Here is a 25,745-nt window from a genome sequence, read left to right on the forward strand (position 1 = left end):
CTCTCATTCTCATGCCATTGCTGTGTACACAGATGCCTCTAAGTCTTCTGACGGCGTAGGATTCACAGCAGTGTTTCCGGACAGCGTCGTCCAAGGGCATTTACTATCTTCATCTAGTATTTTTACTGCTGAATTGTATGCCATCCTTACAGCACTTATCCGTATTGCATCTATGTCTGTGTCATCATTTGTGGTTGTCTCAGACTCCCTTAGTGCTTTACAGGCTATACAGAAATTTGATAAACCTCACCCCTTAGTCCTCCGTATCCAACTTTGGCTATGCCGCATCTTTACCAAGCATAAAGATATTGTTTTTTGTTAGGTCCCTGGTCATGTTGACATACAGGGCAATGAACAGGCAGACACTGCTGCGCGGTCAGCAGTACATGACCTACCAGTTTCATGTAGAGGTATTCCATTTACGGACTATTTTGCTGCAATATCTTCCCACCTTCACACCCGTTGGTCTACTATGCTTGGCAACAAACTTCAATCTATTCAACCCAGTATAGGTTACTGGCTGTCTTCTTATCACCAGTGTCGAGGTTGGGAGACTACTCTCTCCCGTCTTCGCATTGGCCATACTCGTCTTACTCATGGATATCTTATGGAGAGGCGCCCTGCTCCTCTCTGTGAGAATTGCCAAGTTCCATTATCAGTCAGCCACATTCTGTTGGATTGCCCACTTTATCAACGGGCACGCAGAATTTACCTCCATCGTCGTCTTCACTCCGCTGCTCTCTCTTTACCTTCCCTTCTCGCTGATGGACCCACCTTTCATCCAGACTCTCTCATTGACTTTTTGACAACAACTGACTTACTCCACAAATTCTGATACCTTCAGCCCTTTCTACTTCAATCTCTTGCTACCGTCTACCCCCGTACCATCCCCTGCCCTGCTGTTTTCTGTAACCTACTGATCATCCCTCCTCCCTTCTGCCATCCAATACCCTCGCTTCCTTCCCTACCCTGCAGCGCTGTATAGCTCTTGTGGCTTAGCGCTTCTTTTTGATTATAATAATTGCAGTAAGCCCTTCATCAGCACATGACCTACACTTGAGCATGTCCAGGAGTCCCACTTGTCAAACCTATATTTAAGGTAGGGGAGGATGCCTCTAAGCTCGTGAATGCTCTTGATCCAAGTAACTATCATTGGATAAATTCTGCTTCCCATTCCTCAGGCACTGAATAACCCCTACGGATTTACCTCTTCCTCGTGAATTCAGTTTGAGGGAATGAGGCAATAGTCTGGACTGGCAGCTCAAATTTCTTGTAATAAGAGTTTAACAGCACCAAGGTAATCCCCTCCTGAAGGGCTTCCAGGCAGAAAAGTTTAAAAGTCGCATACTGGATAAAGGAAACCATTGCCTAATTCCCACGAGGAAAAAAACCCGTAGGGTTTATACAACACTGGGGAATTGGAGGTAATAAGGACTGATGGAACTGTAGCTCCAGTTTCTTTAATCAAGAGCCCCTCACCGGTATGAAGGGAGCCGCCTTGAAGGCAATCATTGCGTCATCTGGCTGTTCTCACCATTATGTTCAAGGACCGCCGCCTCCTGTTTACCATTCCACTCTCAACCCTCTTCTATTGATCGCCTCTAGCAACAACACTCGCTGCTTTATAACACTAATCACTACCTAGGAGAACTAATAGTTCATTTTACCTTAGATTTACATAATGGTTGATGAAATTCCTGGTCTACTAGTCTGTCTTACGTCGTTGATTGAAAGGGAAAGCAAATGCTGCCGCTGCCAGGCGCAAAAGCAACATATCCATTAAGCGCTACAACCATTACATGAAAAATACTATATACATTTCAGTACGAAATAGGGTCATGCATCCACTGAATACTTCAACAATTTAAAGGTACTGTAGAGACTGGTGTCAACAAACGTTGTTGCTGTACGAGCCACACTGACTGCTGAGTTGAAGTTCTCTGGCATGGGTGGACGTGTGCTTAACTTTTAACTGCATCTTTATCCTCGGATTTTGACAGCTTCTACAATTTATGCATACGCTTCAGCAGCGGAGGATTATACAACAACACATACTCTCAAGGTGAGTCGAGTATGAATGTCACACGCGTAGAAATAAGCTTACATTTAAAGCCATTGCTCAAGCAGTCTCCATCTGGCAGTTTACACAATTGGTCTGGACATGTCTGAGAGAACGGGAGCAGCACACACTTAGACATATATGGAGCGTGAATTGATTTACGTCTGCTAGTGACGACTGACACCTAATAAGGGCATCTAATGAGCACTGTCGCTAAAAAATAACAATTACCATATGGGGGACACGTGAGGTTACCAAGTAGTCATATTGTTAACTTTTAAACTATGGCAGTGATGTCTCCCTATTATGTAAGCTGTACTCATTTTATATATACCGCGGCGTGTATGTCTTAGTGTGTACGTGTATTTTTTTTTTTTTTGAGGGGGGGGGGGATTTGAAGTATTCAGGATGTTGATGCATAGGTGAATTGCTACCTAAAATGGCTCGTGCTGTCCTGGGGCTTCAGCCTAAAATAAACTGAACGCTAAACTGCTCTTACTGGACAGGAATCAGACTGTGGTGTATTAGAAATAATTGTGAAGTGGTGGCTAGTAGTGATGGTTGTAGTGGTGGGTGATGGTCGGGGTGGGTGGCCGTGATAATGGCTAGTTTTAAGAGTGGCAGTGATTAGTGATAGTAGCGAGTAGTGATTGTAGCGGTGGTTTGTGGTGATAGTGATGGGTTTGGTTGATGGTATTGATGGGTTGTGGTTAGTGGTAGTGATGGTATGGCGGGTTGTGGTAAGTACTTCAGCATTAATGGGGTGGTGATGGTAGTGGCGGGTTGTGGTAAGTACTTCAGCGTTAATGGGGTGGTTATGATAGTGGCGGGTTGTGGTAGTAAATGGCAACATTAATGGAATGGTGAGTGGTGGTGGTGGTGATAGTGATTGTGGTGTTAAGTGGCAGGGTTAGCGGGTTGGTGAGTGGTGATAACTGGCGATTTGGTGTGATGAAGGTAGTAGGTTGTAGTGAGAGAATGGTGGCGGTGATAGTAATAAATGATGGTAGACTAGAGATAATAGGTAATGGTGATTACTGGTGTTTGATGCTGGGACGTAATTGGTGAGTGTTGGAAAGTGGTATTGGTGGTGGTTAATAATAATAACCAATATTTGCGGACTGCTCCATACACTAACAGGTTAATTAAACTGTAAAGCAGAGATACATGGTATTGATATTAATACATATTCATGTTGGATATATACTTAAAACTACCCTTCAGGGGAGGTACCTCAACATTACTGAAGGGCTCGTGATCCAACGAATGCTAGCGATCCTCACTTTCCTCGATCGAACTTGATTACCTCACGGGTACTGTATGACCCTTAGGGGTTTAGCGCTTCCCAGTGATTATTATCTGCGAGGGCACTGCCGTAGGCCGCTGCTCTTTCTCTAGGGAGGTACCTTGACGCCGGTGACGGGCTCTTAATCTAGGGAATTGAAGTTACTTTTCCTTGGATCAAACCTGAATACTTATCATTCCCCAAGCAGTGTATGATCCCAACGGGTTTACCACAGATTTAAATCTCATCGTAAACTTTTACAATAGCTACCATCCTGAGCCCCTCAAGGGAGGTTCCTTGACGCTGGTGAGGGTCTCTTGATCTAGGGAATTCGATCTGATTCGGTTCCCTGAATTCAGCCTGAATACCTTCCATTCCCCCCCGACATGCGCTGTATAATCCTACGGGTTTAGCGCTCCCCATGCTTATAATACCATCCTGAGATTGAAATCTGTTTTACCCCAAAAAGCTCACATTGTTTTAAAAAATAAATGTCATGGATTATAAGCCTGATGGAAAACTACTGATTAAGTAGAGTATTTCATAAGATTTATCAGACATTAAAGATTGATGTCTTTCGAAAAAGGAAAAAATCAACTTCAGAACTAACTTAGCATTTTTTTTTTCTAAGATATCGCACAAGCTTTCCAGAATTCGATTCCCCATATCCCATCGTCCTTCGTAAACAACAGTAGATGTCTCGCATTATTTTACAAGCATAAAGAAGTGTGTATTTTCTGGGACCCTGGACACGCTGATGTCGTCAGCTATTCACGCATTGCCAATCTCTTGCAGGAATGCTCCTTACTCAGATTATTTTTCAATACTTTATTAACAGATTTAAAACAGCTAGCAGCTACGTTGGTCCGAATTGAGACGAATTGTTTCAGATCTAAAACAATGAGGTTCCTGGCCATTTGTTCCACACTGTCGGGTTTAAAAACTACACTTGACCTTTTCGATTTTGATATACATGTATATGACTTGTACACGGATAACGCATGGTGCCTGGTGCACCTCACTTGGGACTTCTTCAGGTTATACTGTCACTTCCCTACATCTTAATAGACTGTCCTGTCAATCAGTTAACACAATTTACTTCCGGTACCTGCTGCACCCTGGCGCACTCACCCTTAATGTAGACTCACACTTTGACTTTAGACGGAAACTAACCAGTTGCACCAACTTTGACTTATTTTTGTACCATCACTAGCTTCAACCTCCACTAACTCCAACCCCTTGCACACCCCTTGCAGTGTTCTATGACCTATACAGATCTAGCGCATATTTTGAATGTAATTTTATCCCAAGGAAACCAGAAGAAAAAAATGGTCTACATAGAACTAACCAGGGGATGCCTGCACATTCAGTTTGATGAACCTTTCCTTAAGGTAAACCATCATTGAATATTTTAAGCTGATAAGATAAGGAGTTCTCAAGTTATAAATAAAAGTCTTGGTAATGAAAAAGTTAACCGCATAATAAAGGGATATCTTCGGGGATAATAAAATCTACTACTGCTAATGTTCTTGCCCCTCTTGCTCCTTATCGTTCATTCCTCCCTCTTGTTCTACTGTTCATTGACTTGTGACTCATGCTGGCACTTGCACACTGACTTGACTCACACCTGCACCTGTTTACAGGCGGCTCACACCATCACCTCTTCCCTAGGTAGCCACCCCTCTCACACTTTCATTGTATACTTCTTCCCCTTTCACCTGTGTTTTTTTTTTCCTCGACAGATCCTGCAGCTTGCACGTCACATGTTCATACACGTCTCGCTTTGGGCACGTCTACTTCAGTGTCCTACCTTTGCCAGAAGCAGTCACTGCATAAAATAGCTCTAAGCCCTGATGTATGTATGGACTGAAGTATTTTTATATGTAAATATTACCCATTGTACCTGTATGTATGTGTACACACACACACACACACACACACACACACACACACACACACACACATACACACACACACACACACACAGATGAATCTAGATAGGCTGCAGGTTTGGTCTGACAAGTGGCGACTGGAGTTTAACCCTAGCAAGTGTAAAGTTATGAAGTCTGGGGAAGGGAAAGAAGACCGCAGACGGAGTACAGGCTATGGGGGCAAAGGCTGTAAGCCTCACTCGAGAAGGACCTCGGGGTCTACCTACCTGGAGGGTGTTCCGGGGGTTAACACCTCCGCGGCCCAGTCCTTGACCAGGCCTCCCGGTGGATAAGGGCCTGATCAACCAGGCTGTTACTGCTGACCTCACGTAGTCCAACGTACGTACCACAGCTCGGTTGATCGGGTACTAAGTGTTTGTCCAGCTCCCTCTTGAAGGCAGCCAGGGGTCTATTTGTAATTCCCCTTGTGCCTGGTGGAAGGCTGTTAAAGTTTTGGGCCCCAGACACTTACTGTGTTTTCTCTTAGTGTACTAATGGCACTTCTACTTTTCCTTGGGGGTATATTGCACCGTCTGCCTAGGGTTTTGCTTTTGTAGGGAGTGGTTTCTGTGTGCGCATTTGGTACCAGTCCTTCTAGGATTTTCCAGATGTAGATTATGATGCATCTCTCTCGCCTGCGGTCCAGTGAGTACAGGTCAAGTAATTCCAAGCGTTCCAAGTAATTAAGGTGTTTGACGGAACTTATATGTGCAGTAAAGGTTCTCTGTACATTCTCTAGATCTGCGATTTCACCTGCCTAGAATGGAGATGTTAGTGTAGAGTGGTATTCCAGCCTAGAGAGAGAACAAGTGATTTAAAAAGGATCATCGTTGGCTTGGCATCTCTTGTCTTGAATGTTCTCGTTATCCATCCTATCATTTTCCTAGCAGATGTGGTAGTGACTCAGTTGTGATCCTTGAAGGTGAAATCCTCTGACATTAACACTCCCAAGTCCTTCACACTACATTTCCGCTCTACTGTATGATTAGAGTTTGTAGTATACTAGTTCTAGTCATTATTTACTCCAGTTTTCCATAACGAAGTAGTTGAAATTTGTCCTCATTGAACATCATATTCTTTTCCGCTGCCCATTGGAAAACTTGGTTTATGTCTGCTTGGAGATTTACCGTGTCCTCAGTGGATGACAGTCTAATGCAGATTCTAGTATCATCTGCAAAGGATGGCACGGTGCTATGGTTTGCATCTCTGTGTCTGATATGAAGATGAGGAACAGAATTGAGGCTAGTACTGTGGCTTGTGGAACAAGAGCTTTTCAATGTGGCAGCCTCCGACTTAACTGTTTACCATTAACTACTCTTTGTGTTCGATTGGTTAGAAAGTTGAAGATCCATATGCCCACTTTGCCAACTCCATTAAGTGCGCATTTTGTGCGCCAGTACACCATGATCGCACTTGTCAGGCTTTTGCAAAATCTGTGTATACTACATCTGCATTCTGTTCGTCTTCCAGAGCATCCAAGTCCATATCATAGTGGTCCAGTAGTTGCGAGAGGAGGCAGGATCGAACTGCTCTGAATGCATGCTGTCCTGCATTGTGCAATTGTTGGGAATCCAAGTGATTTGCAGTCATGCTTCTTAGAACTCTTTCAAAGATTTTTATGATGTGGGACATTAGAGCTATTGGTTTCTAGTTCTTAGGTATTGCTTTGCTGTCTCCTTTATGGAGTGGGGCTGTATCCGTTGTTTGTAGTGACTGGGATTTCACCCGTGTCTGTGCTCCCTCTCTAGCATACTTCAAGCACGCGAAAGGGGTTTCTTTTAGTTCTTAATGAACACGGAGTTCCATGAGTCTGGATTCTATGGGCGTGAGTACTGCGGTGAGTACTGTACCAAGCATATTCGTCTGAGGCGCACATCAACCAATTAACTGCGGCAATTATTATTATAATCAAGGGGGAAGCGCTAAACCCGGAGGATTATACAGCGCCTGGGGGGGGGATGTGGAAGGCATTCAGGCTTAATTCGGGGAACTGGAGCACAGATCCAATTCCCTAAATCAAGAGCCCCTCACCAACATCAAGGAACCTTCCTTGAGGGGTAACTGCGGCAAAAAATGCGCGCCTGGCAAATTTAAGACTAGCTCTTAAAAATCTAGGTAAGGTAGGTAAGTATGAGGTTTGTTAAGAACAGGACAAGTGTTTTCTGAGGCGGGTCTCAGTCATATGATGACCCGTAGTTGGAGCTTTCGTTCATCTGACCGAGGCTTACTGGTCCACCCCCATTAAAAATTATAGTTATGAATATGATTATAACCATTTCAATACAATTAGTAGTTATTTTTTTTATATTTTCATACACTACACCCCGTCCCACCTCCTTCCATACACTACATTGCCCCACCTCATTCCCAAATACACCCCATTCCCCCACCTCCTTCCAAAAAAACCCCCAAACCAATCTTCCCACCTCATTTCCATCCCCCCATCTTCCCCCTCACTTCCATCACTACATTGTCCCACCTCATTTCCATCACGGGCATTGTCCCACCTCACTTCCATACACTACATTCTCCCACCTCACCCATACACTACATTGTCCCCCCTAAACTTCCATACCCCTTCGCCCCACCTCACCCCCATACACCCCCATCGTCCCCCCTTACCCCATACACTACATTGTCCCCCCTCACCCATACACTCCATTGCCCCCTTTTCATTTCCCTTTTTCCCACTTTCGCCCCACCTCCTTCCATACCACTTTGGGGGTCCCCCCCACCCAAAATACATTGTCCCCCCCACCCCATACCCCTACTTTCCGTCCCCCACTTCCATACCTCATTGTCCCCCTCCTTCCATACACTCCCATTGTCCCCCCTCACTTCCCCAAACACTACATTGTCCCCCCTCACCCATCACCATTCGCCCCACCTCACCCCCATACACTTTACTGTCCCCCTTCCCCCTTTTTCCTTTTACCCCCCTCCCCCCCATCTTCCCCACCTAAACTTCCATACACTACATTGTCCCACCCTCACCATACCTACATTCTTTCCACCCTCATTTCCCCATACACTACATTCGCCCCCCTTTTCACTTCCATCCCCCTACTTGTCCACCTCCCCCCCAAAATTTCCCCCCCCCCACATCTTGTCCCCCCTCACCCATACACCATTCGCCCCCAACCTCCCTTCCATCATTTCCATTCTTTCCCACCTAAATTTCCATACACTACATTGCCCCCTCACTTCCATACACTCATTGCCCCACCCTTCCTTTACCTACATTCGTCCCCCCACCCATACACTGCCCCTGCCCACCCCCATACACTACATTGCCCCCCAACCCCTCATTTCCATCCCCCCCTGGCACCCCTGTTCCCCCTCACCCATACACTACATTCGCCCCACCTCACCCCATACACTACTTCGCCCCACCCCTTCCATACACTACATTCGTCCCCCCTCACCCCATACACTCATTGTCCCACCCCCTTTCCCTTTTAACTACATTGTCCCACCTCACTTCCATACACTACTTGTCCCCCTCACTTCCTTTCCCACCATTGTCCCCCCCCATTCATACACTACATTGCCCCACCTCACTTCCATACACTACATTGTCCCCCCTCACCCCACTACTTGTCCCCCCCTATTCCATACCCCACATTGTCCCCCCCACTTCCATACACTACATTGTCCCCCTCCTTCCCCACTACTTCGTCCCCCTCATTCCATACCCAAATTCTTTTCCCACCTCACCTTCCACCCCATTCGTCCCCCCCTTCCAAAACACTACATTGTCCCCCCCCCACTTCCATACACTACATTGCCCCCACCTCCACTTCCCCCCCCAATACACTACATTGTCCCACCTAAACCCATACACTACTTGTCCCCTCATTCCCATACACTCATTGTCCCCCTCATTCCATCCCCCTTTTCATTGTCCCCCCACCCCTTTACACCACTTCCGTCCCACCTCACTTCCATACACCATTGCCCCCCCTCATTTAAACACTAATTGCCCCACCTCATTTCCATCCCCACATTCGTCCCCCCCCCACTTCCATACCCCCCTCCCCATTCGTCCCACCTCACCTATACCTCATTCGCCCCACCTCCTTCCATACACTACATTGTCCCACCTAAATTTCCCCATCCCCACTACATTGTCCCCCCTCACCCAACACTACATTTCCCCCACCCCCCTTTCCATACACTACTTTGGGGGTCCCCCCTACTCTTCCCACTACCCTTGTCCCACCTCACTTCCATACCCCTACTTTCCCCCACCTCTTCCCATACACCATTGTCCCCCCCATTTCCCCCCATCCCCAAACATTGCCCACCTCCTTCCAACTTTTTTCTTGGGCCCCACCCATTTCCATACACTACATTCGCCCCCTTGAAACCACTTGTAAGGCCACTCTTTTCCCCCTTTTTCCCACTTCCCCCTTCCATACCTACATTGCCCCACCTCACTTCCATACCCCAGTTGGGGTCCCCCACTCCTTTCCAACCAACATTGCCCCACCTCACTTCCATACATTTTCCCACCCCCTTGTCCCCACCCCGCCTCCCATACACTACATTGCCCCACCCCCTTTCCATACCCCCACATTGGCCCCACCTCCTTCCATACACTACATTGTCCCACCTCATTTCCATACACTACATTGTCCCCCACCCATCCTCATTCGCCCCACCTCACTTCCATACACTCATTGCCCACCTCCCCATCCACCCATTCCCCCACAAGCAACTTACACAATCACGTATATTTAGTAATTTTTTTCAAATATAATTTTCCCAGTTTTGAGTAAAAAACTTTTCTACCATAAAAGAAATTCATAGTCATTCTTTTAAAAATTTAACCCAAACGGGGACTATATTCTTATTCTACAGCCCGCAGCTTCGCCTCACCATCCTAAGATAAGATAAGATAAGATTTCGTTCGGTTTTTTAACCCCCGGGGGGTTGGCCCCCCAGGAAAAACAAAAAGGGAAAGTCAGTGCGTCATCGAGGTTAACTTATTTCCATTGGGGTCCTTAATCTTGTCCCCGGGATGCGACCCACACCGTCGACTAACCCCCCAAAATTACCTTTTCTTTGTTGGGTGAACGGGACCCAGGGGTTTAAAAACTTTCCCGAATGTTTCCCCCCGCCGGAATCAACCCGGGCCCCCCCGTGTGGGGGGTTTTAAACCCACCGGGCCCCCGGGGCCACCAAACCCTATTAACACATTGTCATGAACACGCCCTTATATACCCATCACTCGTTTTTTAATATTATTAAACCCGGGAATCCAATATACCCCCATACTGGTACATAAATTCTTCTTACATACTGCTATATACATTAATTATGATAAAATCACACATTACTTTTATCTCATTATTAGCAGTACATTTTTTACCGAAATTTATCACGCCCGCATGTCCTTTTTTAATAAAACCCAAATTAATCCTGATAATACTTTTAAATATTTAAATTTAACTTATCCATAACCCCATCAGTTTTCCATTCTGATTGACCGTAAAATTTTCACATACCCCAAAATTTTGTTTTTTTCCCATGCCCAAAAAAAATTTTAACAACCCCTTACAAACCCCCCAAACTTCCAAAACACTCCCCAATTTCCGGCCCCTTTACCCCCATACCCAGGGGCCCCATACTTTCCCCAAAATTTCCCCGGGACGGAGCCGGTGCAACCCCCTGAAAACCCAAACACCCCTTTTTTTTTTTTTTTTTTTTTTTTTTTCACCCCCCAAACCCAAACCCTCTGACATTCATCTTCGATATCCTTCGGGAAAAACCCTTTCCCATCTATTTCATATACCCCCTATTGCGACTAAGTGTTTTGTACATTTTTGCAGAATACCTTCTTTCGCCCACCCAACCCCCATTCCCCCTCATGGCCCAGGGTACGAAAAACAGAATCCGTTATGAGGGCCACCAAAGCACGCTGCACAGCTCTTCCACACCCCCCAAATCTAAACTCAATGCCCTTAATACGATATCCCCCCCACCCCCCCTCCTCAAAATCCCCCCCATCCACTCCTGATACCTCCAAATTTTTACAAAATATACTACATGAAAAAACTGTCTTTCCCCATCCCCACACCCCTACATTTCGGGGCCTCCCCATCAACCCCTCTCCCGAAACACCACACCAGGGCAATATTCCATGAAGGAAAAAGCAACCTCTCCTCCCCTTTGGGCTGATGCGCCCAACCCCGCCCCTTCCAAATTCTCCCCATGCATACATTGGGTTTTATGCCCCCAAAATTTGCAATTACCCTCACCCCTACAGCACGCTCCAGAACACCTACCCGATCCTGGGGCGGATTCTAACATACAAAAACCTAGCACATCCTCCCCACTCCCCCATTTTGATCCTACCCACCACCTTCGTCCTCCTCTTTTCCCTTACACCCTTCCCCACAACCCCACTCCGGAAAACCCCCCCTTTTTAAAAATATACACTTAACCCCTTTAACTGATATCTATTAAACCCAATCCACCTTTTTCGACCGGGCATAACAACACTTCCCACCCAAAATCAACCCCCCAGAACCCCAAAATATCGAAAACCTTTTTGGGATTCTTTTAAAGTCCGGGCCTGCCAACGGATATCTACTGCTGCCCATGCCAGACCATACTATATAACATCACTTCAAACTTTGTTGATGTATCGTCAAATGCAAGGTCTCAAAAAATTTAACCCCCCACCCCTTTTCCCCTGCCCCCCCAAAAAATTCATCCAAAGGGTCCCCGGGATTTTCCCCCCATAAATTATCCCCACCTTTTTCTATCCACCCCACACCAACGCTGTTTTTTCCCCTCGCGCCCTCCATACTTTCCACAAAATCTTTTATTATTCCATGTCCCTCATACATCGTCCTTCCAGGCACCCCATACTGACCTCTCGCAACAACTCTATCTATCACGCACTTCAGCCTGTTCCCCAAGATTTTTGAGAATATCTTATAATCAGCACATAACAACGACAACGCCCTGTAGTTCTGCACTGTAGTAGGGCCTTCCCCTTTTGGAATCAATACTACTACTGCAGTACGCTGCAACTCACCCATCCTCCCCTCACTTTTCATCACATTCATCAGGTTCACTAAAAAATCCTTCAACACACTCCAATGCTTCACATAGAATTCACAAGGTAACCCATCTATACCTGGCGCTTTACCTCTCGCCATATTCTCCAAAGCTCTCCATACCTCCCCCTCTTCAATATCCCCTCCCAATGCCATACGATCACTTCCACTCAGCACACAAGATACATTCTCTCCCAATCTCTCTAAATCCTCACCGTTCACTCCTACACTCCGCAAATATTTTCCAAACCAACTATCCATAAAACCACTCATACCCTCAGTAGTTCGCAACTCCTGACCCTTCGTATACCCACCTAAGTTCTCGTGTACTACCAGCTTATCAATTTCCATTGCCAACCTGCGTCTCCGCTGACCCCGTAACACACAGGCTGACGGCCTGTCACCCCAAATCGCCTCCTCTAACCCACCTTGCACCCTCGCCTCATCAAATCTCTCTTTGTGCATATCCCTTATCTGCCACTTTAATGCTTCAATTTCCTCCATTGGATACACACCTCTCACAGCACCCCTCTGATAACAACCCTGCAACCGCCCCTCTAAATACTGTTGAAGCCCATATGTCATCCATGCCTCATTCTTTCCCCTTCGCACATAGTATTGCCTGAAAGTAGTTATTAAGGTAGGCAGGTATAACGTTTATCAGGAAAAAAGGACAAGTGTTTCCTGATTCGGGTCTTAGTCGTATGATGACCCACAGCTGGAGCTTTTGGTCATCTGACCGAGGACTTGTGCAGGCTTACCGGTCCCCTCCTTCAAAAACTAAGGTTAATATTATAGCCATTTTATAGTATGTATGTTAGTTTAGTTAGTTTAATATGTTTATTATGCACCCCATACCCATCCTGTGGGCGGTAGTCAAAAGATTACAGAGGTACATAATTGGTCCAGGGACTGGACTCCAAAGTTTTGATAGCTGAGCAAGTTACAGAGGTAATGAATTCACAATTTACAAAGGTAATGAACTCACGAATTACAAAGGTAATGAACTCCAGGTAGGTCTATGAACTCACGAATTACAAAGGTAATGAACTCCAGGTAGGTCTAGTCACAATCATGACAAGTTACAAAGGTATTTACAGATTACAGAGGTACGTAATGGGTCCAGGGACTGGGCCCCAAAGTTTTGATGGCTGAACTAGGTACAAGGTAATGAACTCACAAGTTACAAAGGTAATGAATACTGTAAGAATGGTTACTTACGTTTATACATGGCTACAATCATGAACAAATTATAGTGTAATGAGCAATTCACACTTCCACACCCGGTCACAACTGTAGTGAGTTATTGGTGCAAATATTGATTGTTGAGTCACACACACACACACACACACACACACACACACACACACACACACACACACACACACACACACACACACACACACACACACACACACACACACACACACACACACACACACATGTATGTTAGTAGAGACATTCATGACACTGCACGTGTACCTCAGGCCTGTATTGGAATATACAGCACAGGTATGGTACCCACACTTGGTCAAGAAATTGGAGAAAGTGCAAAGGGTTTAGGCTTTAAATAATAATAATAATAATAATAATAATAATAATAATAATAATAATATAATAAAATAAAATAATAATAATAAAATAATAATAAAAATATAATAAAATAAAATAATAATAATAATATAATAAGATGTTACAAGGATCCAAATCAAATTTTGGGTTATCTTAGGTAATTTACACATGTTACTGTGTATGATAATTGTACTTATGTATACTTGTACCTAAATAAACTTACTAATGAGACTAGTCCCGAAACTTAGGGGTATGCCTTGTGAGGAGAGGTTATGGTCTGGATCATACAACACAGAAAACGGCAGGGGATGGTACACTGCAGTAAAAATGCCTTCAAGTGAGGGCCCTTGATGTCAGTGAGGAATTAGAGCTGCTTCCTCAATCTTAAGGGCTGTGCCATGATGCCGGTGACCCTTACGGATTTAGCGCTTAACTTGACTTAATCATTGATGCTGGTAAAGGGGTTCTGGATCCGAGGACTCTAAACTGGTGGATATAGGTAGTGTGACATGTGTATTGGTATTGTGTGGTATATGTATTGGTAGTGCAATGTGTATATTGGTAGTCTTGTGTGTGTATTGGTATTATATTTGTAGTACAGTGTGTATTGGTACTGTGTATATTGGTAGTGTGGGGTGTGTTAGTGCGATGTGTATTGTTTGTGCGGTGTGTGTATTGTTAGTGTGGTGTGTATTATTAATGTATTATTAATTGGCAGCGTGGCATGTTTTGTTAGTGTGGTGTGTATTGGCAATGTTTTTTTGTAGTGTGTATGTGTATTTCTAGTGTATTAGCATTGTGTGGTGTGTATATGTTAGTGTGGCGTGTGTTCCACATTGTGGTTAACTTAAGGTTCTGTTCCTTGCACTTCCCTCTCATTTCTGTTGCTTATCACCTCTAAATTTTTAGTCGGAGAGAGAGAGAGAGAGAGAGAGAGAGAGAGAGAGAGAGAGAGAGAGAGAGAGAGAGACTCAAATAATTCTCTCTTCCGTGTACAATCCACAGTCACTTTCAGCTCTAGGAATACTCCTCGAGCACTCACACTTGCTCCTGATAGCAGGGGCTCAAGAATGAGCCGCCTCTTTCCCCTCCCACAGATTAAAACAAAACAAGAACACACAAACCTCCTAGGTTCCGCCTTGGCGTCACCAACACTCACTAGGCTACCCATTACTTGCTCATTAATGTACGTTCTCCCATCTACAAGGACCACCCACATTATCCCTCATTAACAAATTACTTCGCATCATTATACTGTTCTCAATATATTTCGATATCTTTAGCTCGATATCTTTAGCAGCGAGGAGACGGTTGGAGGCAGTGGAGATGTCCTGTTTAAGGGCAATGTGTGGTGTAAATATTATGCAGAAAATTCGGAGTGTGGAAATTAGAAAAAGGTGTGGAGTTAAAAGTATTAGTCAGAGGGCAGAAGAGGGGTTGTTGAGGTGGTTTGGTCATTTAGAGAGAATGAATCAAAGTAGAATGACATGGAAAGCATATAAATCTATAGGGGAAGGAAGGCGGGGTAGGGGTCGTCCTCGAAAGGGTTGGAGAGAGGGGGTAAAGGAGGTTTTGTGGGCAAGGGGCTTGGACTTCCAGCAAGCGTGCGTGAGCGTGTTAGATAGGAGTGAATGGAGACGAATGGTACTTGGGACCTGACGATCTGTTGGAGTGTGAGCAGGGTAATATTTAGTGAAGGGATTCAGGGAAACCGGTTATTTTCATATAGTCGGACTTGAGTCCTGGAAATGGGAAGTACAATGCCTGCACTTTATAGGAGGGGTTTGGGATATTGGTAGTTTGGAGGGATATGTTGTGTATCTTTATATGTGTATGCTTCTAAACTGTTGTATTCTGAGCACCTCTGCAAAAACAGTGATAATGTGTGAGTGTGGTGAAAGTGTTGAATGATGATGAAAGTATTTTCTTTTTGGGGATTTTCTTTCTTTTTTTTTGGGTCACCCTGCCTCGGTGGGAGACGACCGACTTGTTGAAAAAAAAAATCTTTAACTCCTTACAATTCTGCTCACAATAAAAAATATACACTAAAACGGTAATGAGGAGACATGCAAGATAGATTAAAAAAAAAAAACGCTTTCAAACATTAAGAATTAGTATCAGTAACTCACTTGGAAAATAAAATATAAAACTGATCTAAAAATAATTCTAACTACAATACGAAAAAGATGACATACTAAGCTTTTATCAAACACTAAAGATGTGTCACCTCTTTTTTTTTTAATTTACGAAACGGTTTCCTAGAGAATTTAAAGTTAGCGCTTTTTGATTAAAATAATTGAGAATATAAACATCTAGTATTAATAAAAATTCCTACTTCAATAAGTAGGCTTTTCTCTGCTTTCGTAAGAAACTGGTATTTCCTTTCCATAATACAAATACATAGAGATCTTTTAGCCATTTCATCTTCATACAAAGTCGTTTTTAGCATAAAACAGCGGACTTCACAGGTAAGCCAATATCAAGATGATTGCATTGCTGTATGACCCTTTCGAAATTAATGCTTAAATTTATAATAATATAATAATAATAATAATAATTATTATTATTATTATTATTATTATTATTATTATTATTATTATTATTATCGTAACCCACTTCTTAATAAATTTCCCTTAAAATTACAGACCTCACCTCCAGATGACTCCACTGTCACTCTTTGTACTAGAAATAAGGCACCAGTGTCTCGCTGACCCACTCTTGCGTTAACGGATTAGGTTCAGTCTCTTGGGGTTGGACTGTTCTGGCGAAGGAAGATGGCTCGGACTGTCAAGGTACTTGACATCTAGACTTCTTCACAACACCAAATTGCATCCCACAAAATTTAGGCAGCTTCGGCGTCTCCAAATATTTTTGCTAACAAGTTCCTGCCCGACTTGACACTACCATCACGTGACAATAACCAGTGCACGCCACATGCTCACTTCACTACACTATTTTTACCTGACACCAGTCTTACTATGTCTTATCTGTTGCTTTCTACATGACCCTTGTCGGTTTAGCGCTTTATTTGATAATAATAATAATGTCTGTTCCTTTAGCACTCCCTGTATTTGGACTGGAGAAATCACTCGTAGTGAAACATTCCCTTTAGTAAATGTCACAACTGTACATGTAGCTTTGTCCACGCGATCTGGATTCAGTTTGCAGTTTAAGTTCTTGATCACCAGATTTAACATACGGATTCAGTATTTTGTTCATGTTCATGAGGTCGAGTCTGTAATCCAGATTCAGTAGTTATTTATGCTCATCACCACTGAATCTGACACTGATTCCCAATGTTGTGGTTTACATTCTTGAGTTCCAAGGCAGCAGAGTGTTACGGGGTGGGGGTCTCGAGGAAATTTCTATATCCGCGAGTTTGTGTGAATTTCTTTCATTGTAGAAATCCTCATGGTAATGTTGTATTGATTTAATCAATGAAGCCTTTTTTGTGGCATATTGATAATGACATAATTATTCAAAAAGACATAGAAAAAAGCTTAATGTTGCAACGTTTCATCTACAACGTTTCATCTACAAAACAAGTGTTTGATAAAAACTCTTGTCACTTGATAGAGCTTCTTGTTGGCGAAACTTTGCGAGAATAAAAAGCCTCATCTTGCTATATTTGTCTTTTTCCATCACCTTAAAACTTGTTGTTTAGCTCTAATGAGTCTCCCTTCTCTGGTAATTAAATGTAATAAGGTTTTGTGACACTTGCAGAAAAAGCAAACCAAAAACAGTGACACGCGTTCACAGCCTCAGTTACGTGCTTACACATGTGAGTACATATACGCTACACACATGAACTCTATACATACACGCGTTGACACACACACACACACACATGTAACCAGCTTTAGGAAGTGATAAAATGTGATAATTATTGTGCAGGACAGGAGATGGTGGTGAAGCAGCGGGATGACAGACACAGCCTCGCCCTCTCCTCCAGCCTCGCCCACACCCTCGTCCTCAGATGATGCTCCTCACATCTTGCACACTCCTACCACATCTTTAGCTTCACCATCGCCTGTACCCTCCTCCTCATCCTCTGAGCCTTCGTCATCTACCTCCTGCAGCAACTCACCCATCGTAGGGGAGTCTTCAGGAGGGTGCAACAGCGATGGCTGCGAAGTTACTTCAGGAGCATCCACGCTTGAAGATCCCGGGTCATCCAGACACAGGGTCGAGTCCCTCATCACTCTCGATCCCCCATCCTCCTCGATTCAGTTCTCGCCAGAAGTTTCCAGCTCTAATTTAGGTCTGGATGAGAATTCCCTTAGCGATGCACCTCACTCCTTCGCTGCTGGGGCTAACGGCTCCACCTCTCCACGGGCTCCTGACTCTTCTGAGGCAGCCACTGGGTCTTCTCACTTTCGCTTTAATTGGCAGCCCCGAAGTTCCTGCCCAAATTTAGTAGTTCCTTCTTCCTCAGGTTGGCCACAAGAGTGCCTCAGACCCATGAGTGAGAGTTTGGTGTCTCGCTCCACATGGCTCTCGTCTTCATCGAGTGCTGCCACTGGCACAACTGGGACACCCTCGTCATGGCACTCAGGAGCATTTTGGGGCAGTTTGGAGGCATCCGATGTTAGCTCAACGGGGCCGCCTGATTCAACAAAGTCCACCCTAGAAGCTTGCCAAGTAAGCTGGCAGCGGGAATACCCCAGCACGGCATCTGATGAATTAACCTCCTCAACAACTTTGTCTCACGAGACCGTGAATTCGACTATCGAGGTGGGAGCAACATCGTCATCATGGTCCCAGGAGGGTGAGGGTGCCACGGCTGCTACATGGGAATGTGACTCTCTTAACTCTGAAGTCGGTGCTACGTCCTCCCTCTCGTCCTGGCCTCCATCGTCTTCCACTTCCACTTCGCAGTCAACATTGGACTTCGCGTCTCCGTCCAACACATCGCCCTCCAACCCTCCTGTTAATTCTACATCTCAGTGCCCTCCAGAGAGCAGCTTGCAGCTTCACACGTGGAGGTCACGGGTGATATCAGCGCCTTTAAGTTTAACTCGTGTCATGCCTACGGCACCTCCCCCGAGGCCGCCAACGCCCCCACGTCAACCCACGCCTCCTACCAGCCGTCACCGTTCTCACATCCAACCCCCAATGTCCCTCAGACGCTCGGTGTCTCCCCCGGCTCAAAGCTATGCCCGTGTCCAGTCACCATCGGCTGTCAGACGTTCCCTATCGCCTCCACAGCTGCAGTACGCCCATCATGTCCCACCTGTGCGTAGATCTGCCTCTCCACCCCACCATCACGCCCACGCTGCTCAGCCACCCACGCCCCCGAGACGCTCGGTGTCGCCTGTCTCCTTCCAGGGTGTACTGGGCCAGCCACTCTCACCCACAGTCAGACGACGGACCAACCACAGACACAGGTACTTGTATATTTTACTATTCATGGGGAGGCACTAAACCCGTAGAAGGAATGAGAAGCAATGAAATTTGTTCCATAAGGTGGGCAGGTTGAATTCCTTGGATCAAGAGCACCTCACTGGCATCAAGGATCCTTTTCTGAGGGTAGACACACGTACCATCATGATTTTCTCTTTATCCCATGAGGGGGGTGCTGTAATGCTGGCGAAGGGCTCTTGATTCAAGGAAATGAAGCTACTCACCTCTTCCTTGGATCAAATCTGATTACCTTGTTCGTTCCCCAGGTACTGTATATATGGGTTTAGCGCTTCCAAATAAATACAAATAATAATAAGGTATTAATATTAATTCTATATTTCATCTTTTTTCGCTCCTCGTGTGTGCCAAACATGCTAACAAGCGCTACCACATCACACATGGAAAGACAAATCGGTGTTTTGAAGAATCAAACTTGGTTTTCATGTGGCTGGTGTATTAGTTAAGCAGAATGCTTAGCTAAAATTTCAATACATATTCTTCAAAATACTTGAAATAAGTAGTTTAACGAGTTTTTTTGAAAACCATTGCTATGTTCTGTTTACTGAAGAACATTAACACTTATCATTAACACTTATCATTAACACTTATCATTAACACCTATCATTAACACTTATCATTAACACTTATCATTAACACTTATCATTAACACTTATCATTAACACTTATCATTAACACCTATCATTCTGTGTCTTCACATGTTCATATCACATTGTATCTGCATAATTTTTTGCCTACATTATTGGTTTAGGACATGATTGAGTTTAAATTTGGTTTTGTATTTAATATTTTTCGTTGCAGGTTTTTTTTTTCAGCATCAACGATCATCAAAGATTTCAAATTAATAACACCAGGTTACGAACGATAACTTATTGATATTAATAAGTCATTCTTCTTCAGGCTGACATGGCCTCCAATCTGAAATTCAAAATGGATGCTTTGTGGTATTGGTTGTCACACTACAGAGTGCAAATTCATGGACGGTGCTCTGCTTGTTTGGAGCTTTGTGTTGGCCAGGCATGAGTATGAATGCCAGGTCTACCCGGTCTGCTCTTTCCTGCTGCATTTCCGTCCATCGCTTGGCAATGATCTATGTTAACTCTGGTGAACTGTTTCAGGGTCTCATCCGAAAGCAGCTGGGTCTGCATGTTCGAATAATGCTTATAAAAGCTATTTTTGTTAATATCTTGCCCCTGAAGAGGAGAAAACCTTTCTGCCAGGCAAATAAGGCTTCTCCCTATCCTACTTCGATGATACCAGAAGTGAACCTTTGTTGGTGTTAATGAGGAATCCCTAAGTACTGACTCTGGTAGTGAACTTGGCCAACTTCTCTCAGCATCTATTTGATTCATGCTTCGATTATAGCTTTTTTATGGATGATTTGAAGAGAGCAAGAGAAGGGTGGGACCCTACAGTGATCAATGATGAGGATTCTTATTCTGTCCAGATACCAGACGAGTCTGGTATTTACTGTTGTGCTCCATGTCATCCTTGCTTTTCTTGTTCAGATTGCTGCCATAGTGGGTTATGGTTCATCGTCTGTTTTGATTTGAGTGTTCTGTATGCCATGGCACAGCATGCTCCAGTGCATTCAGTGGTTCAGGAATAACTTTTCTCCATGTTTAGTTAAGACTCTGGAGTTACGTTTCTGCCTGGGCCAGGTACAGGGTTCCTAGCAATGAAAGAGGAGTCATTGAGGTGAAGGAAAAGTTGCCTCTTGGACCACATATATTGGTTTGTCTTTGGGTCAGCATGCCTAGTAGCCCCTTCGGAAAGGTAAGAACCTATACATGATTTCAGCAGGAGGTGTGTAATGGCATTCCCTTTTTCACAAAAACTGTCATTGCGAGATAAGCTTCTTAAGATTGAGGATGGAGTACACAAACCTAAACTATGGTCACTGGGTGCTCCTGCCCCTCTGTATACCTTACTTTGTGCTTCTGGCTATGGAGTATTTTAACCATTTGCCCATAGCATTGGTCTTTCAGAAACTTAGATTGAAACTTACATTATGATATAGTTCTCAAACTCCTTGTTGGTATCTACTGGATCCTCAGGGAACTTTTAGATGATGAAGTTTTCATACTTCCCGGGCTATTTGCTGGGCCCTCGGGAAACCTTTTGTTACGATATGACTTTCATAATTTGAAGAACATGTTGGGATCGTGAGAAACCTTCAGGTCCTCTTGTAGAGCTGTGCAATTAGATTTTTTATATTGCAAGATATTTAACCTAGTATGACTATATAGTTATGTACATGATATGAATCCTTGGAAAGGTTTTTAGGTTGCGTGTTTGTGGTGTAGAATTAAAAGGTGAATGCCACCTGGACGGAGAATCGAACACGGTGTAGAAAGTTTTTATGTTTTGGCCTCAGTCAGGCACCCTCTTTGGAACAGGAGTGTCTTTGAGTGTGTGTGTGTGTGTGTGTGTGTGTGTGTGTGTGTGTGTGTGTGTGTGTGTGTGTGTGTGTGTGTGTGTGTGTGTGTGTGTGTGTTTGTGTGTGTGTGTGTGTATGTGTGTCTGCGTGTATGTGTGTGTGTGTATGTGTGTGTGTGTGTGTATGTGTGTGTGTGTGTGTATGTGTATGTGTGTGTGTGTGTGTGTGTGTGTGTGTGTGTGTGTGTGTGTGTGTGTGTGTGTGTGTGTGTGTGTATGTGTGTGTGTGTATGTGTGTGTGTGTGTATGTGTGTGTGTGTGTGTGTGTGTGTGTGTGTGTGTGTGTGTGTGTGTGTTTGTGTGTGTGTGTGTGTGTGTGTGCGTGTGTGTGTGTATGTTTTGTAGTCAAGCAGAGCGCTGATTGTCCTGGTTCCAGCGCTCTTGAAGTGTTGACATTCCGTCCGTCCTTTACCAGGTCATTCCTGTCTTCACCAGGTCATTTCTTCCTTCCTTCACCAGGTCATTGTGTCTTGCAGGTCAGCCAGGACACCCAGCCCACGCCCGCCACGCCCACCTAATTCCACGCCCGCGTCGGACCCAGCCCCTTCCCAGCAACAGTCACCACGCCCTCACTCCACGAAGATGAGGGGACGGTGAATCCTCACGGTGTGAAAGTGAGAGGATGGTGTTATGGTCCTCATGGTGTGAAGATGGGGGAGCAGTGAGTCATGGTGCACGTGGTGTGAAAAAATGAGGGGAACCTATTGATTACCTTTCATCGCTCAGGATATCATTGCCCCTGTGGCCCGGTCCCATGCGTGGTCCTGAGACTTTGAGAGTGTTGTGCTGGTCTGGTACTTACCCTGGCCTCGCCTCACTTCACTTTTATTTCTGTGTTTTAGTGTTCCACGAGAAAATATTTTCACACTAGCGAGGCTCAAGGGGCATCGTATTTTAGCTTGTGTATGTGTGTTTTCCTATTTGAGAGTGAAGAGGCTCTAGCTCCTGGGTCAGCTTCTTAACTTTCGACCAGTTAACTTGAATTAGCCTTGTCCTACTTACATTTTAAATCTGTGCATGCATTCGGCTTCTGCTGTATATTTGTATATATTACTCTTCTGTTTGCTGGTATCTCTGTGACTCCTTTAGGTATGCTGTTCGTGTCTCTTATTACAGTTCCTCCTCTGCTAAACAACTTTTGTACTTTGTTTATGCCTTGGAATATTTAGTATATCATAATTGTTTACTCTCGTTATTTGTTGCCCCGAGAAAGGGAGATCAAGCTTTTGTATCTTTTCTGAATTTAGTCCCCTCAGCTCAGGCACTTATCCTGATGCTTTATACTTTTTGACTTGTCTTCAGTTTTCCTTTCTGCTTAACTAGGTGATGGCTCCACACTAATACTGCGTACTCGAGGATTGGTCACAGGTATCTGGAAAAGTCCCTAAAATGTGTCCTTGTCAAGATTTCCAAAAGCCATAATAATGTTTGGCAGCCAAATATGTACTTTTGGTGTTATTTAGTTATATTCACATCAAAACATAGATTTGGTGTAATGGTTACTTTTAGGTAATTTTTCTTTACGGATCCTGTGAGTCGTTTCCCTTCCATGTGATACTGTTTGATTTCAATTCTTTACAGTTTTATTTGGTTCTCGTTTAGGTTAAAGTCTTGCAGTTATTTATTTGGACACTTCTGAGGTATGTCCACTTTTTTTTTACAGTATAATACCATTGTTATGTATTTTTATCTTATTGTTCCAGCCTTTGTTTTCATCTTCTTTACATAAATATATTCCCTTTGTGCACTAAACCCTTATGGATGACAAAGCCTGTGCAGTAAGATTGATCCCATGTAAGTATATTTTATCCAGATAGCTATTTTATATAACTAGTCACTCAGAATACCATAACTCACCACGTAGAGGCGGCTACTCTTCGGGTTCTTTACCCTCTTTGCAGTTTGGCATCTGTCAACAGAGATATATATGAGTTTACCCACATCAACGACTCACGAACAATGCACTACAAAATAGTATGATGCCTTGCATCGATTCTTGGGGATGTTTGTTAATTACGATCACCGTCTGACACTTCATCCCTTAATGTTACACTTTGTCTCTGGTCATTCAAGTTTTGCTTTATTCCATTTAGTGCCTTTACTGCCACCTCTGACTTTCTTCTCCAGTTTGCTTAGTAATCTGTGTAGCATTGTATCAAAGGCTAGTTTACAGAGAACCCATTCCACCTCTTTCTGATTTCCATTAGTTTATCATATGTTTGTAAGGTTTGCATGGTACGATTTGGAAACATGTCATTTTGTCTAGGATGATGTAAAGACACAGACGATGCTTAAACTGGGACTAGATAAAATCTTACACAGTGAAACGTCCTAACTGAAGCTTTTTACACAACACACGTCTTTTCTTCGTGGCATGACTTTCCATTTCTAAAATCATGTTGATGCTATGTGAGGTATTTTATGCCATCTAGGTGTTCCTCGAGTGATTTTCTTATACTTACCATTACATTACATCGAAAGCTTTTAAGAGGACACTGTTCTGTAATTTAAAACTCCTTGCCTGACTCCCTTGTTATTATCTGCATTAGGTTTGTCATCTGGGAAACTTGCAGTTCTCCTGTCTTTATTGGTTTGTTGAAGATTTGGACGAGCAGCTTTCACAGTGCTTCATGTCATTTTCTTAGTATCCATGACAATAATTTATCTGGTCCTGTTGCCTTTACTGTATTGGGTTTCATCAGTGACCTCCCTTTCTTACTAGTCATTTTTATTCTTAGTGATTCATCCTGGTTTTCCACTTCTGGCACTGATTTTGTTCACTCGTGAATTCTTCATGAAGTGTATTGCACTGCATATCTTCCTATCAGTCTGTTAATAGACCTGAACTTATACTGTCATCTTGATACTGATATGGCTGTGAAGCGGTTTTGATTATGTTTTGCTTTAGCTGCTACATACATTGAAAAGTGGTTTCTGGTTCCTTTTAGGTAGTCTTTTCCGTCTCTCTTGCTAGTCTGTGCTGTAGTGGTAGATATGTTCTGGCATTTCTTTTAGGCACTTGTGATCTTAAGTTTCCCCCCCACTTGCATTGCCAATCGAACCACTGAATTTCTCACTGAATTTCTCAGTGAATCATCTACCACTGACCGACTATTTTCCACCACGGACCGACTACCGTACACCATGCTCCTACTACCTTCCACCATGGAGCACCTTCGTGCCAACACATTACTTGCCATCAGTGTTGCAGTCGTTGCCATGCACATGTGATTAGTGTACAGAAGTTCCGTCAAAAGTCAATATAGCACGGAAGGTTAAACATTCTTATCATTGTGTGTTGTGAGGAGGACAGGGTGAGAAGGAGCCTCCTAGCTGAACCTCACGGGGTGAGGAGGAGCCTCCTAGCTGAACTTCACGGGGTGAGGGAATGGGGAGAGCCCAGCTGGGGCTTCACTACTACAGCGGCATCATTACATATCATTCTGCATCTGTATCAGCGCCCAAAATATTATGCATTAATTATATCCTACTGTTGGCTGACCTCCCCACTCTGAACCAACATGATCATGGTGGGCAGCAGCCGTCGGTAATATTAATAAGCTTATGGTAACTGGCCGGGGTACACGTTATTACATATAAATATATATTGAGTAATATATATATATATATATATATATATATATATATATATATATATATATATATATATATATATATATATATATATATATATATATATATATATATACATGTATAAATTGTATTACATATTAAAAGAGCTCAATAAAACATAATTTTTAGCAAGTGTTTCATCTCACCCTATTCGATGGTTGACCCTTCAAGGTGGTGTGAGGCGGGAGGAGGAACACTCTGTGCGAGGAATTGATTACCATTTTCCCTACCCTCTTTGGCGCTGTATGACCCTAAGGGTTTAGCACTCTCCCCCCTGAACGTAATAGTGAAGAAGCTGACCAGATGAGGCAGTCACTTACAGCTTCCCTGATTGG

At 43.9% G+C, this 25,745-nt stretch overlaps 1 protein-coding gene across 3 annotated transcripts; it reads left to right on the forward strand.

Annotated features, from left to right (window-relative positions):
• The first annotated feature begins 1,905 nt into the window (after positions 1-1,905).
• On the forward strand, positions 1,906-25,398 carry LOC128689416 (serine/arginine repetitive matrix protein 1). Of its 3 annotated transcripts, none has more exons than XM_053777656.2 (4): positions 1,906-2,062; positions 5,087-5,199; positions 17,812-19,304; positions 22,237-25,398. In XM_053777656.2, the coding sequence occupies exons 3-4, from the start codon at positions 17,839-17,841 to the stop codon at positions 22,361-22,363; spliced, it is 1,593 nt and encodes a 530-aa protein (XP_053633631.1). In that variant the 5' UTR covers positions 1,906-2,062; positions 5,087-5,199; positions 17,812-17,838; the 3' UTR covers positions 22,364-25,398. The 3 variants fall into 3 exon arrangements, with proteins under 3 accessions (XP_053633631.1, XP_053633633.1, XP_053633632.1); XM_053777658.2 differs by having other exon boundaries at positions 22,254-25,397; XM_053777657.2 differs by lacking the exon at positions 5,087-5,199 and having other exon boundaries at positions 1,916-2,062.
• Positions 25,399-25,745: the final 347 nt, after the last annotated feature.

The sequence above is a fragment of the Cherax quadricarinatus genome, chromosome 18, assembly GCF_038502225.1.
Source record: "Cherax quadricarinatus isolate ZL_2023a chromosome 18, ASM3850222v1, whole genome shotgun sequence".
NCBI lineage: Eukaryota > Metazoa > Arthropoda > Malacostraca > Decapoda > Parastacidae > Cherax > Cherax quadricarinatus.